The sequence below is a fragment of the Paroedura picta genome, unplaced genomic scaffold (assembly GCF_049243985.1).
Source record: "Paroedura picta isolate Pp20150507F unplaced genomic scaffold, Ppicta_v3.0 Ppicta_v3_sca21, whole genome shotgun sequence".
NCBI lineage: Eukaryota > Metazoa > Chordata > Lepidosauria > Squamata > Gekkonidae > Paroedura > Paroedura picta.
In genome coordinates, this window is record NW_027518618.1 from 52,157 (window position 1) to 66,427 (window position 14,271).

The following is a 14,271-nucleotide window of genomic DNA, read 5'->3' on the forward strand; positions in this document are numbered from 1 at the left end:
CGGCCTCCCTGCCCTGTGGCTGGCCCTCCAGGGGAACTGGCTGGCCCCTGGGTGAGACGGGAGGCTGGACTGGATGGGCCCTCCGTGGTCTAATCCAGCAGGGCTCTCCTGATGTCCTTAGGAAGGCCTTGGCCTCCCTGCCCTATGGCTGGCCCTCCAGGGGAACTGGCTGGCCCCTGGGTGAGATGGGAGGCTGGACTGGATGGGCCCTCCCTGGTCTGACCCAACAGGGCTCCCCTGATGTCCTTAGGAAGGCCTTGGCCTCCCTGCCCTGTGGCTGGCCCTGCAGAGGAACTGGCTGGCCCCTGGGTGAGACAGGAGGGTTGGACTGGATGGGGCCTCCTAGCCTGACCCAGCAGGGCTCTTCTGAGGCTCTTTTCAGGGGAAGGCCTCGGCCTCTCTGCCCTGTGGCTGGCCCTCCAGATGAACTAGCTGGCCCATGTGAGATGGGATACTGGACTAGATGGACTACTTGCTTGATGCAGCAATGTTCTTCTGATGTCTGCATCTTCTAATACAGCTCTCCAAACTCCTTTAGTTCTCTCCCCCTGCTCCCAAGATCAGCCTGCCGGGATCCTCTTACCTTGATATCTCTGTGCATTTTCCCTTGGTTGTGCAGATAAGACAGACCCTAGAAGTGGGAAAGATACAAGGTGATATACACAGCCAACCAAAGCCACAAGCCTTTTTGGGGATAGGGAGGGGAAGCCCAATGGCTGGTGTTTTGCTTTCCCAAAGGCCTCCTGCTGTCTTCTATTCCAACAACAGTGTTTGACCTACGTGGCCTCCATGGTGGATGGTGGAGATGGCCTTTTCCCTGTTGGGGGCAAACTGTGATGACAGGGAATTCAGCAGGATATGGGGGCTTGAAAATCAAGGTAGCAAAGTAGAAATACACACGGGAGGATACGTGCAGACAAAGAAATAATACCCGTGGTTCAATAAATCCTGTAAGTTTCCCAAGTATTTGTTTCGACTGCAATGATATACTGGAGGTCAGCTTTAAGCCAAGCAAGAAAATACTGGAGGTCTTCAATAGCATTAATAGTAACCACCAATCAACACCGAGACTAGTACCCTAGCTACAAACTAGTTTCGTTGGACTTCCTCAGTTGTATGTTAAGTGTACGCAACCAAAATAAATTCATGCCAAGCGCAAAGTCTCTTGAGTAACAGAAAGGAGGGCACATGCCAATCCTTCAGGAACATACAGGATTTACTGAGCCACACCTGGAGCCTGGCAACCTTATCCAGCAACGTTTCATTCATTTAATTTTTATGCCGCCCATCTCGATCACCCTCTCTTGCCAAATACAATGAGTGCAAATTCTCTTGTGTCTGCAAAACACTTAAACCAACTTGGAACATTTTTTCTGATTGGATGCTTTGTTTTGTCTGATTGGATCATAGTATTTAGGTTTGGGTTGCCAGTTCCAGGCTGGAAAACTCCTGGAGATTTGGGGAAAGAGCCCCAGGTGACATCTGTAGCCTGGAAATGAGCTGTGATTCCATGGGAAGCCCTGCATCCCACTTGGAAGCTGGCATTGCACCTGGCCTTCCTTTTGCTAGCGGTTCACTTCCCCAAAAGGCCAGCCGTACAGCCAGTCCACATTTCTTTCACGAAGCAGGGTGAAGCAGGCTGGCTCATACTCACTTGCAACATTTCTCTACATATGTAGGCAATCTGCAGCTCAGACAAGGGCCCAGTGGCTGTAAACACAAAGGGGTAAGAGTCAGCATCGCATCAGCATCCAGCCCCCAGCCAAGCGATTTAGAAAGTGGGTCGGCGTTCTGATTGGCTACTGGAAAACCAACTGGCTGCGCAGATTTTTTAAAACACTGCTTTGCAGCAGTTTCCACCACCGCACAAGGATAGTTAAAGCTAAACCATGGCGGCCGTTTTGTGTATAATATAATAAAACGGTCTAAACTGGTTGTTTTTTAACCTGCTTTATTTGGCTCCATGCAGAATACCTCCTGGAAGAAAAATGCTTTGGAGGATGAACCCCATAGCATTGTTCTCCAATGAGGCCCATCCCACCCACTCCTGGCTCCACTCCCAAAGTCTCCAGGTATTTCCCCACCCGGAGCTGGCAACCCTACATGCAGACAGTGCCTGGCGGCCTCAGAACAAAAGCCGGAGAATAAGAAGGCTTGGAGAAGACAGAAACAGCTTGATTTCTAACAGTCAGAGGATGAAAGAGTTGCAGTGCTTTGCATCTCTGTCCAGGCTTCCTCCGGAGACTGGCAGCCACTGTTCAAAGGAGCAAAAATGGGGTGGTGTAAAGAAGGCTCAGTCCAGCTGAGCTTCACAGTCTGCCTCCCATGGGGGTGGGGGGGCTCTCTTCCTTTGAGCCAGGTGCCGGCTGCAACGGCAGAGAAAGCCACACTCAGTTTCAGTTCCGCGTTTCAGATCTGGCTGCTTGGTCTCTCTGGATGCCGACTGCCCTGGGGAGAGTTACTACAGTGTAACTCAGGGGATCGGTGCCCATGTGGGAGGGGTTGAAGCCAATTTCAATATCATGAAACATTCGCCTCCATGTTCAAGAACCCACCCAATTGCCCCCAGACAAGCAGCTGCCTACCCCTGAAGAACTGGAATTTTAGAGCAAGTAGTTTTAGTGTAGTTTCAATTATTTTAACCATTTTGAGATACCCTGCTTTTCACTGCCCAAGGAGCCTCAAAGCGGCTTACGTTCACTTTCCCTTCCCCTCCCCACAACAGACACCCTGTGAGGTGGGTGAGGCTGAGAGAGCCCTGATAGCTGTGAGAACAGCACTATCAAGGCTGTGACTAGCCCAAGGTCACCCAGCTGGCTGCATGTGGGGGAGGAGCGGGGAATCAAGCCTGGCTCACCAGGTTAGAAGCTGCAGCTGTTAGCCATAAAACCAAGCGGGCTTAAAACTTAATTAATTTAATGGTTATTGTATTATTTGATGTCTAGGCATCCTTATCCATCATCTCCTTATAAATAAAAGGTAAACAGCCTCGGGGGACGGACAGTCCGGCTGTCCAAGTAGGAAATAGGGCCAATCAGGTTTCAGCTAGCTGCACCCTGATTGGTCCTCCTCCTACAGCTCCTGCTCCGTCCAGCAAGCACAGCCGGCGTCTTGCAGAGCCTTCATGCTTGCAGGCGGGAGGGGGGCCAGGATGGCTTCCCCCGGGCCGCCAAGCACACCCGCGGCCTCAGCGAGGCCATGCGTGTGCTTGGCGGCCCGGGGGAGGCTGCGCCGTTTGGGGGGGGCAGGATGGGTCTTGCACGGAGCCCGGGGGTCGAGCCCCATGGAGGGGGGGGAGAAGGCCTCTCAAAGCCCGTTCTCATGAACGGGATTTGAAACTAGTTGTAGTTATTTTGTTTTACTTGATGTTACCCACCCTGAATTAATCGAGAAAGTTGGGAGACAAGAATGACTAACTTTTGCTCTCAATGTGCATGAAAAGAACAGCCAGTAGCCGTCCTCTCCAAAAAGAGATCGCATCCTGTCTCCCAGCCAGGAAAATATTGGAAGGAAGCGGAAGCAAGAAGGTCCCTGCTTTCCGCGTGACGACTGTACAGGGCAGGGTGGAAGGAGGTGGGGGAACATCTTTACCTTGGTAAATGTCCTGGAGAGACCCTCCTCCACAGAACTCCATGCAGATCCAAAGCTTGTTAAACCTGGTGGAACAGCAGAGCAGTGAGGGGGAATATCAGCAAGGTCGGGCGGTGGGGAGACCTGGCAGCTAAAGGTGGAGTGAAAAAGGAGGACGGGACCATCCTTCCTAACCCAGAGGAATGATACTCTAAGCCAGGGGTGGCCAAACGCTGGCAGGGGCTCATGGGAATTGTAGTCCATGGACATCTGGAGGGCCACAGTTTGACTACCTCTGCTCTAAGCATGTGCAACTCAGAATTTCTTATAAAGTTCCCAGGGATCCTATAACTCATGTTGCCTTCCACAAGGCCTGCCGCCACCTCCACCCACCCCGACTAGGATGTGGGGGAATCCCTGGGTGAGGGGCAAAGGGGAGGGCTTCTCACCGGATATAGCTCCCCAAATAGGCGACGATATTCTGGTGCTTGCAAGTCTTCACCATGACAATCTCTTGCTGAATGGCGGTGCAGTCGTCATCTGGACGCAGGGAGACAAGAACAGATTCACGTCACTCAGTTGAGAGCAGCCTACCCCAACTCCTTTTCAGTTGAGAAACCCCCGAGACATTCTGCAGGCTTCAAGAAAGCCCCAAAGAGCACGATCATTCGGAATATGGCTGGGAAGCAAAGATGTGGACACGCCTACCCAGGCCCCTCCCCTCTCCACCCCCTCCAGGCCCCTCATTGGCCATCTTAGGGGGCCAACATGACCATATATGATCATATCACCTGATAAAATGTTTAACAGATTTTATATATATAAAAAATTAATCCACTCATTTGGAAACCCTTCCAGGGACATCAAGCAAGCCTGGTTTAGAGGTTTGTGTTGACTTATACACCGCTCGCTGTTCTCCTGAGGAGGGATCCAAAGCTGTTTACAACCTTCTCCCTTTCTCCATTGTAGTCAAACAATGAGAGCTTAAAGCAGTTTTTGTTTAAAAAAATAGGCACACCTGTAGGGTAAGGTGACCAGATTTTAACATTGGTAAAGCAGGACACCAGTGACCGGGGGAAAATTTGGTCTATATGGAGCAACGAAAAGTTTCATAGAACACATAGAATGCAAAAATAGTATTGCAATATATATTTTTTAATTTCAACATAAGTACAATTTGCCAGGTACCCCCAGATGTCCCTCCAAAAGTGGGACAATCCCTCCTCCCCAAGATCATCAAGTCCAAAATCACATGGTCACTACTCTCATGTGTACCCACAATTTTTACCTCATCGACCTTCCATTAAGATATTAAGCCCGCTGTGGCCAAAATACAGCGGGCCCTGGCATGATGGGTGGGTGGAGGGATGGGGCGAAGGAAGGAGGAAAAGGAGAAAGAAAGACAGAAAGAAAGGGAGGAAGATAGAGACAGAAGAAGAGGGAGAGAAACAGGTAGCCAGAATGAGGCAGATGGAAGAGAGGGAGGAAGGGAGGAAGGGAAAAACAAAGGGAATGCTGGGAGGAAGGGAAGGAGAAAGGGAATGCTGGGAGGAAGAAAGGGAATGCTGGGAGGAAGGGAAGGAGAAAGGGAATGCTGGGAGGAAGGGAGAAACAGAGGAAGGTAGGTGGCCTTGGGACCTTCTGCTGGGGCCAGGGGCAGGCTCGGCTACACAGGGCCCAGCAGAAGGCTCCCTGGGCGAAGGGAAGCCAGCTGGAGGACTTAGCGCTTGGGAAGGCTTCTTCCTCTGAGTGGCGACTCTCCGGCCGGGCCTGGCGAGGCTGGGCCAACCAGCCAACGGGAAGCCGCGCTTTGCGCAGCTCCTCATTGGCTGCTTGGCCCCCGAGTGACACTCGGAGGGCCCAATCAGGAGCCGCGTCATGAGTTTTTATCACTAACTCCTCCCCACTTGCCCTTACTCCTTTATTCCTCCTGCTCCTCTGGAGCGGGGGGGGGGGGGGGATGAAGTTGTCAGCAAGACAAGGCAAGGGTTTATTGGCCTTTTCATTTTTAGCACAACTGGTCTTCCAACAGACATCTGGGTCACTGAAATCTCCCATGACTACTAGATCCCGTCTCTCTGAGAGCTTATTACCTGGTCTAGGAGCATCTCATCCAAGTCCTCTGCCTGGCCTGGCGGTCTATAGCTGACCCCCACCATAATACCACTATTATTTCCTTTTAATGAGGAGTTGGTTCTTATATGCCGCTTTTCCCTACCCGAAGGAGTCTCAAAGCGGCTTACAGTCGCCTTTCCTCTCCCCACAAGAGACACCCAGAGTGGTGGGTGAGGCTGAGAGAGCCCTGAGATTCCTGCTCGGTCAGAGCAGCTTTATCAGTGCTGCGGTGAGCCCAAGGTCACACAGCTGGCTGCATGTGGGGGAGAGCAGAATCGAACCCGGCTCACCAGATTAGAAGTCCACTACACTAGTGGATTTATACATGGTCCCTATCGGACATATTGTCTTGGGTTGTTTTACAGAAACGAAAACTCAGTAAAACCAGTATATTCCATAGGACAGGGGCTCATGGGAATTGCAGTCCATGGACATCTGGAGAGCCACAGTTTGGCCACCCTTGCACTATTTGACAGTAATTAGATTTATAGCCTATATTTTTACCACCATGCACCTAGAGCCTTCTGAGATGATTTTTTTCCTTGTGAGAAACACATGAACACATGAAGCTGCCTGGCGCTGAATCAGACCCTTGTCAGTATAGTCTACTCCAGGGGTGGGCAAACTGTGGCCCTCTAGATGTCTGCTGGCAGGTGCTCATGGGAAATGTAGTCCATGGACATCTGGAGGGCCGTAGTTTGACTACCCCTGGTAAGCTGTCACTCTGTGAGGATGGGAACAGAATTAATACGCTTTGGGGGATCCTTGTTCAAAATGCCAGGACTCTGTCCTGGCCTCAGCCATACGCCTGGCAAAAGAGCTCCGTCTTACAGGGCCTGCGGAAAGCTGACAAATCCCGCAGGGCCCTCAGTTCTTCCAGGAGCTCATGTAGCTACCTCACCATGCTTTGTGATGGGACCAGGCTCAGAGCTGATAAAAATAATCTATTGTATTTTATTTTTTTACTTGGAAATTCTCTACCCCATTTCTGCAAGTAGCTCACCTAAAGCAGCCTACAAAATATAAAACATAATAAAACCCTGAGGTAACAGACAATTAAATACAATGTGTTACTAGCAATATTGTTGTTGTTGCTTCATTTAATACACTATCCAATACAGCAATATTTTCATATTTGCATGGCAGAAATTCAGCAAAGGCCTGATAACTGCAGAAAAGGGGTCTATAATGCCACCAGTGAGGCGTATTTCAAAAAGGTTTGGGTCTGGTCTACTATCGAAGGTTTGTGTCATTTTAGCCCCCAAATAATTTGAGAATGAAAAAGCGAGTTTCTAAGAATGTTCAAGAAAACGCTGGAGGGCGTCACCCCAAGGGTCAGGCATGACCCGGTGCTTGCACAGGGGATACCTTTACCTTTAAGAATGTTCAAAGTGCTTCTGTCTCAGCGAAACAACTGTACCTGTGCATTTGGTCTTAGCACAGGGTCCTGCGTGCCTCTCAAAACCTTCATTTCGATCATGTCCTCATTCCAACTCGCACCTGGCTACAAGTTGAGATTCATAGATGGATCCCTACTTCAAGCCACACTTTTGGGGGGAGAGCAATCAAGCAAACACGGAGTGGAGATTCCTCACTCACCGGCTTCCATTTTTACAATCTTAATAGCCGCCATCTTCCCCGTCTCTTTGTTCTTGGCCTGAGAAAAATACAGAGGGAGAATAAAGAGGGGTAGCATTCTCAACCAGGTTCAGAAATGCTGACAACAAATCCGTGGGTTAGGAGTTAGTGCTTCTCCAAACTACTGGCTGCAGGTACATGCGCCTTCTAATCTGTGGCCCTCCTCCTGTGGAAGGCTCCCGCTGTCATGGCTTTCCGCAAACCGAATTATTCAAGAAGTCTTTTCTGCACAGACAATGGACTTGCAGGGTCCTACATGATACACAAAGTTACTTGGACAAATTATTAGGGACTGTGGTCTATACTACCAGGCAGAGCTTGTTTAAACTAGAGGGATCCTACTATGGAGTTCTGCAACCTTTAATGTGTCTTATTAATGCTTATGCTTGGCTTCAGTTCTGTTTTTTAGATGTGGGGTGGGGGCAGATAAATCCCTCTCCGAAGTAAAGTGACCTGCCACAGAGGCTGGTACTGGAGCAGCAGCTGGCATCCTTTGGAGGAAATCGACAGCTGTGGGAGAAAGGATCCCCACATGAGAGTATGAGAGCACCTATGAGAGCATCCTAGGTTCACATTTGTCTGCATACTCTTAGCCGCCCAAGGCCCCCATCTGCAGAGAGTTACATCCGCAGATCAGGGCCCTGTCAGTGCGAAACAGATCTTCAAACTTGAAAAAGTCTCCAGGTTTGCAGGAAATTATCTGAATTTTTTTTAATACGTGGAGGAGTTAAATCACTTGAAAAGTAAAAAAGTAAAGTAAAAGTATCATTTATTGCTACTTTAGTGAGCAAGCACAGAGCACACCCTCACCTCAGACTGCAATAAGAGACTGGAGACGTGTGGTGATGGAGAAAAAGGGAATCCCCCCCCCACGGGCCTCCCACCTGCCCCCACCGAGTCATAAGGAGGGACTGGGCAGAAAATGCAGGAGGGATCCTGCCCCCCCCCCCGGGCATCATGGGTTCCCACTTGTTTCTTATAATTGCTTATCATAGGCTCAAAATATACCACAAGAGTGGGTGGGTGGGTGAGTGGGTGGGTGCCGGCATGACAAGCTGTGTGTGGTGTGTGCACGTACAGGTAACAGTCACCAACTCCACGTTGGGAAATTCCTGGCGACCCGGTAACCGAAACAGGGAAAGGGATGGGCCTCAGCAGGGCATGACGCTGTCGAGTCTGACCTTTGAAGCGGCCATTTTCTCTAGGGAGATGGATCTCTTTCACCCGGAGGCCAGTTGTAATTCCAGGGGATGGCCAGAGGACTAAGGGGGCTCACTCCAGCACACTCCAGCTGCTTCAGCAAGCACCGAAGCCCAAGGCAGCCAGCGGCAAAGAGGGGAGGGGGTGCCGTGCCGAAGTGCGCTGGAGCGTGCCACCCTAGCCAGGGCTCACCAGGAAGCTGGAAACACAAAATGATAAAACAGCCCTTGAAATCCCCACTCCCTATTAAGATTTTAGCTTCCAGAGTTCGTGGAGAAGACCTGGGCAGATCCCTGATCTATGGATGCCAGGTTCCGGGTGGGGGCTGGAGATCATAACTATGACTGATCTCCAGATGACAGAGATCGGCTCCCCTCAAGAAAATGGCTGCTCTCGGGGATAGACTCTATGTGGAGGAGCCAAACTGTGGGTCTCCAGATGTCCATGGACTACAGTTCCCATAAGCTCTCACCAGCATGTGACTGATGTGTTGAACAGGGAGGTCAGGATTCTGGTCTTGTTTTCGGCCTCAGCCACAGGCCTGGTGAAATAGCTCTCTTTTGCAGGCCCTGCAGAACTGAAGGGGCAGGCCCTGATCTCAACAGGTAGAGCTGGAGCTGGAAAAACCCCAATCCTGGTTGAGGCCAAAGTCACATCTTTGGGGCCAGGGATTTTGAGCAAATGTTGCCCCTCATAGAATCATAGAGTTGGAAGGGACCTCATGGGTCATCTAGTCCAAACCGTAAGCTATGCAGGACACTCACATCCCTATCGCTCATCCACTGTCACCTGCCACCCCTTTGCCTTCACAGAATCAGCCTCTCCGTCAGATGGCTATCCAGCCTCTGTTTAAAAATTTCCAAAGATGGAGAACCCACCACCTCCCAAAGAAGCCTGTTCCACTGAGAAACCGCTCTGACTGTCAGGAACTTCTTCCGGATGTTTAGATGAAATTTCTTTTGAATTAATTTCATCCCATTTGTTCTGGTCCGTCCCTCTGGGGCAAGAGAGAACAAATTTGCTCCATCCTCTATATGGCAGCCTTTTAAATACTTGAAGATGGTTATCAGATCCCCTCTCAGTCATCTCCTCTCTAGGCTAAACAGAACAAGCTTCCCCAGCCTTTCCTCATACATCTTGGTCTCCAAATCCCTCACCATCTTTGTTGCTCTCCTCGGGACACGTTCCAGTTTGTCAACATCCCTCTTCAACTGAGGTGCCCAAAACTGAACACAGGACTCCAAGTGAGGCCGAACCAGAGCAGCGTAAAGCGGTACCATCACCTCCCGTGATCTGGACACGATACTGTTTGATACAGCCCAAAATCCCATTTGCCTTTTTAGCCACTGAGTCACACTGCTGACTCATGTTCAATGTATGGCCTACTAAGACTCCTAGATCCTTTTTGCACATGCTACTGCCAAGACAAGTCTCCCCCATCCTATATTGGCGTATTTGGTTTTTCCTACCTAAATGCAGAACTTTACATTTGTCCCTATTGAACTTCAATCTCCTTTGGGGGAACACAGGGGAGGAGGCGGTTCCACAAGTTTAGCAAGCCCAATTAAAAATGTTGACAAGGAATCCTCTAAAGCAGAGGTAGTCAACCTGTGGTCCTCCAGATGTCCATGGACTACAGTTCCAATGAGCCCCTGCCAGCATTTGACTACCCCTGCTCTGAAGTAGGGACAGCAACCAGTGCTCTAGCCCTGGTATCAAATTAAAGAAACCTTTGGACAACCTGAAGCTGCTCGAAGGAAAACTATCAGCAATAGAATATTTGCAAACAGCGCAGGAATTCAAAAGGTCACTTTGGGTGGGTGAAAGAGTTGAAGAGGGTCAATGAAGGAGAGAAGGGAGGGGGAAATCTCCCAAGCCTTGCTTCACATTGGGGTTCAGAGAAGAGCAGAAATGTTGAGCAGAAAAGTTCATATAAACCAAAAGAAGCAGCCAGTTGCTCAGTAGTCAAGTCTTGAGGAACTAGGAGAGGAATACCCATCAGCCTGCGGAGGAGAGAGGTCTGAAGTGTAAAAATGACCTTTCTAAATGAAAAGGACGGCCAAGTTCAGTGACTTGTAGGACAGGAAAACCTGTGTTCTGTTAGCAGGATGAAGCCAGAGAGTTTGGGAGTCAAGTTAGGGGTCTCAAGGGCGATGGGAATAGCGGGGGGGGGGTATATCCAGCCAGCCCAAATTTCACCCTCTGGTCTTCTGCTGGGAAACATTGGCCAGCACAAAGGGATGACTTGGAGAGCCTGACCAGAGGCACTTCCCCCGTGTCAGCTTGCTTGACGAACGCTTGCTGTTCCTTGCAGCTGTGAGGGACGTACAGTTCCAGCCGCATACGCAGCTCAGGGGGAAAGAATCTAGAGGCTTGGCAGAGATCAGGTGAGGAAAAGGATGGTTCACCCAAGTTCCATGAAGGCTTCATCCGCTCAGAGGAAAGCTCCCAAGGCTGCCTCCATTGACAAACCTTGGACACTAAAACTGGCTGAGCATAGAAACAGAACTGCAACAAGGAAAGCTACTCAGGGGACATCTCTTGAGTACATCAACAGCCGCCATTAGAAAGGCTACTGACGTGAAGATTCCCCAACTGTTACACTTCCATCCTTCCCATCCCAAGGTCGCGATCATTTTCTTTAACACATACTGGGGCTCACGTCTGCCTGGCTACTTCCATGATATGCGAAATGTACTCTGTCCATGCTCAGAAGCAGTCTCTTCAATGTATTACTTTCCCCTCCTCAATGAGGTGGATTGTGGGCCGTTGTTCCTACCAAGGCTAATGAGGCTTCCCCAACTTGGCTCTGGCCAAGTTGATTCCATCATCTGCAATCTCCAGTTTTGTTCACATAATTGCTCTTCGCCTATGCTCAGCCTTTGAAGGGACCCTCGGGTGCCGTAAAGGCCTTGGGTCAGCTGCTGGGTTTTTCGTATTTTCAACTAGTTAGGTTTTCAGCAGCAGGAAGAAATCAAAAGGGGGCTAATTTCCCTGACCAGGGATTGACAGGTCAAAGAAAGGTACACCTATTTCAGTGTACCTTGCATGCTGGGGAGGGAGATGCTGCCGTGGAAAACAGTCAACAGCCCCAGGAAGCCCCACATGCCAACCCCTCCTCCACCTACAGGACTGCAATCCTTGAGACACTAACCAGAATCTAAGCAACATTGAACATTATAGGGCTTCTTTCTATGTAAAGATGCATCAGGCTGGGCTGCATGTCACCTCTGAACTGTCACAACCACTCAGCATAACCTATCTTACTGGTCGTTGTGAAGAGAAGGGAGGGGGGCATGCCACTAGATTTTTAAAAGGAATAAACAAGGTTGATTTTCCCTGTAACCTGTGGAACTCCTGGCCACTGTTTCCATATTGTTCTTAAAGGTGCAATTCTTTCTTTGCTTTCTTTTAAAACATATAATCTCAGTACGTTATGGCCTGAAACGAAAAGTTTCCAAAACAGGGCAGTGAAATCAGCCGGCTGCACAATCCAGGATCCGACAAGCTGGTGCTTCAAGAAAGAAAGGTGAAGTTACCTTGTAGACTTCCCCATAGGTTCCCCCGCCAACTCTCTGCAGCAGATCAAAGTCCTCTTGAGGGTTTCTGGTGGAAATATCTAAGGCTGCTCTTTCTTGGGCATCCATCGCTCAGTGCTCTCCCACCTGCAGGGCGGAGGTTTGCAGAGCTTGTGAGACCTCCTGCGTAGGCGTCAAACAGCAATGTGGTCAGGGCACCAATAAACGTCTCAGAGCTCCGCTTCCTGATTTGAAGTACAGTTTGTTCACAGAGCCCTCCTAAGACCTCTGGTAGCAGCAGCAAGGGCACTGGAGACCACGTTGCTCTGTGTTCTCCTTTCCTAGAAGCAGACATGACAGGAACCGTTTCTTTTGAGAGCGGGAAGGTACTTGTGGTGGGGGAGACTGAGCAGGGAGGCAATGAACCATCAAGCTGACACAGAAACCAGTTTCCTTTCAGAGGATAGTCATGTCAGTCTACACCAGAACAACCAGAGCAACTTAGGGACCCACTTTGTCAAAACCTTATGCATCTCTCAGGTGGTATTGGATTCAAATCCAGCTTTTGCAGGAGGCAACTGTCGGGACTTACAATGCGTTGAGCAAGTACTAACATATCTAGTAACGTATCAACAGCCTGAGCAGGTAGCATGTTGGGAGGATCTTCGGTTACCCAGAAAAGCAAGCTCTTGAAGCAAAAGATTTCATCCATTAAGAAAGAACACTCAGCAAGGCATTCTCGAAACTGAAGCAAAAAGCATGGGGCACCATGTATTACTCCAACCCTGCAAACACACCCCGGGTACCCAGAGAAAGAACATCAAGTAGTCTCAACAACCCAACAGAGCAGTGTTTCCCAACCAGGAGTGTGGGGGCCCCCAGGGGGTGCAAGGGGTCCCTGGTGTTTCTCCTGCTGCCTTAGCTAGGCTTGGGAACTGGCCATTTCCCTCATTCCCCCTTCCCCTCAAGCATGAGTGGCTTAGTCTGCTAATGGTTTTCTTGGCTGGGAGGAGGTGGGACCCTGCATACTTATTCCCAACTTAAACTGCCTACTGTCTCTCCCACGCCCACAGCCCTTGTCAAGCCTGCTTGTTAGTACTTATGCTCCTTGGAAAATGTTCCTTTCTTGCGGCGCTATTGGGAGGTTCCGCTTTTCTGCCTAAAACTATGAGCTTTGAGAAGGAAAGGGATCCAGAGTTTGTGTGGGGAGAGTGGCAGGGGGGAAGAGAGACAAGAAGCTGTCTCTTAATAGCCTTTCCCCCTGCTTCTTCTCTGGGGGGGGGGGGTTGGCAATGGCAAAGGCATTTGGTTGAGGTCGACCAAACCACCACTTCCAGTTGGCCCTCAAGCTCCCCCCTACGACCAACACTAATCGGTTGCCCACAGGGTCCAGTAAGAATTGAGCTGAGGCTCTCACAATTTCTATTTTATGGTGTCCTCCTCTGTTCCTCCCTTCCTCCCAGCAATCCCTTTGTCCCTCCCTTCCTCTCTCTCTTCCATCTGCCTCTTTCTGGCAACCTGTGCCTCTCCCTCTTCTTCTGTCTCTATCTTCCTCCCTTTCTTTCTGTCTTTCTGTCTCTCTTTCTCCTTTTCCTCCTTCCTTTGCCCCATCCCCCCACCCACCCATCATGCTAGGGCCTGCTGTATTTTGGCCACAGCGGGCTTAATATCTAGTTGTTATAATATTACTGCTGTTACTGTTACCTGTTACCATGTGTATCCTTCCCTGTTTTCTGTAAACCGCCCTGAGCCCTCGGGGAGGGTGGTATATAAACATCATAAATAAATAAATAAATAAATAAGTACAAACTGATCTCCTATGCTTCACAAACAGAACAATATCTGCTCTCTGTGATAGCAGTTTGCTCTTCTTCAGGGAAAAGGTGCCTGAGGTGGATTCAAGAGCCCATGGCTGAAGCCTAAGCAAAGGGGCTGGACCTCTCTGGGCAGAATAAGGTGTCCTCCCTCCACCAGAAGCTGAGAGCCCAGATGCAGCTTCTTCATCCTAACTTTCCTGCAGAAGCCAGCCTCGCTCCTAACTGGGAATATTCACCAGATGGGCTGACAGCTAACCATAAGAACATGAGAGACCATGATGGATCAGTCCAGCCCTCTGTGTCACAGTCACCAAATCCCAGGGATCACCAAGAGATCCACCAGCAGGGCCAGAATTCCAGAAACCCTCCCACTGCTGCCCCCCCCCCCCCCAAGCACCAAGAATTAGACGATC

At 50.0% G+C, this 14,271-nt stretch overlaps 1 protein-coding gene across 1 annotated transcript in view; it reads right to left on the minus strand.

The window, feature by feature from the left end:
- The window catches only part of MAP4K1 (mitogen-activated protein kinase kinase kinase kinase 1), a 37,164-nt gene extending 24,945 nt beyond the window's left edge, over window positions 1–12,219 (minus strand). The window contains exons 1-6 of the mRNA XM_077318701.1: window positions 12,063–12,219; window positions 7,285–7,342; window positions 4,020–4,110; window positions 3,592–3,656; window positions 1,655–1,710; window positions 584–631 (exon numbers count right to left, since the gene is read on the minus strand). Of these exons, the coding sequence (XP_077174816.1) occupies window positions 584–631; window positions 1,655–1,710; window positions 3,592–3,656; window positions 4,020–4,110; window positions 7,285–7,342; window positions 12,063–12,170 (426 nt within the window). The 5' untranslated portion in view covers window positions 12,171–12,219. The remainder of the gene's footprint in view (window positions 1–583; window positions 632–1,654; window positions 1,711–3,591; window positions 3,657–4,019; window positions 4,111–7,284; window positions 7,343–12,062) is intronic.
- Between the last annotated feature and the right edge of the window lie 2,052 nt (window positions 12,220–14,271).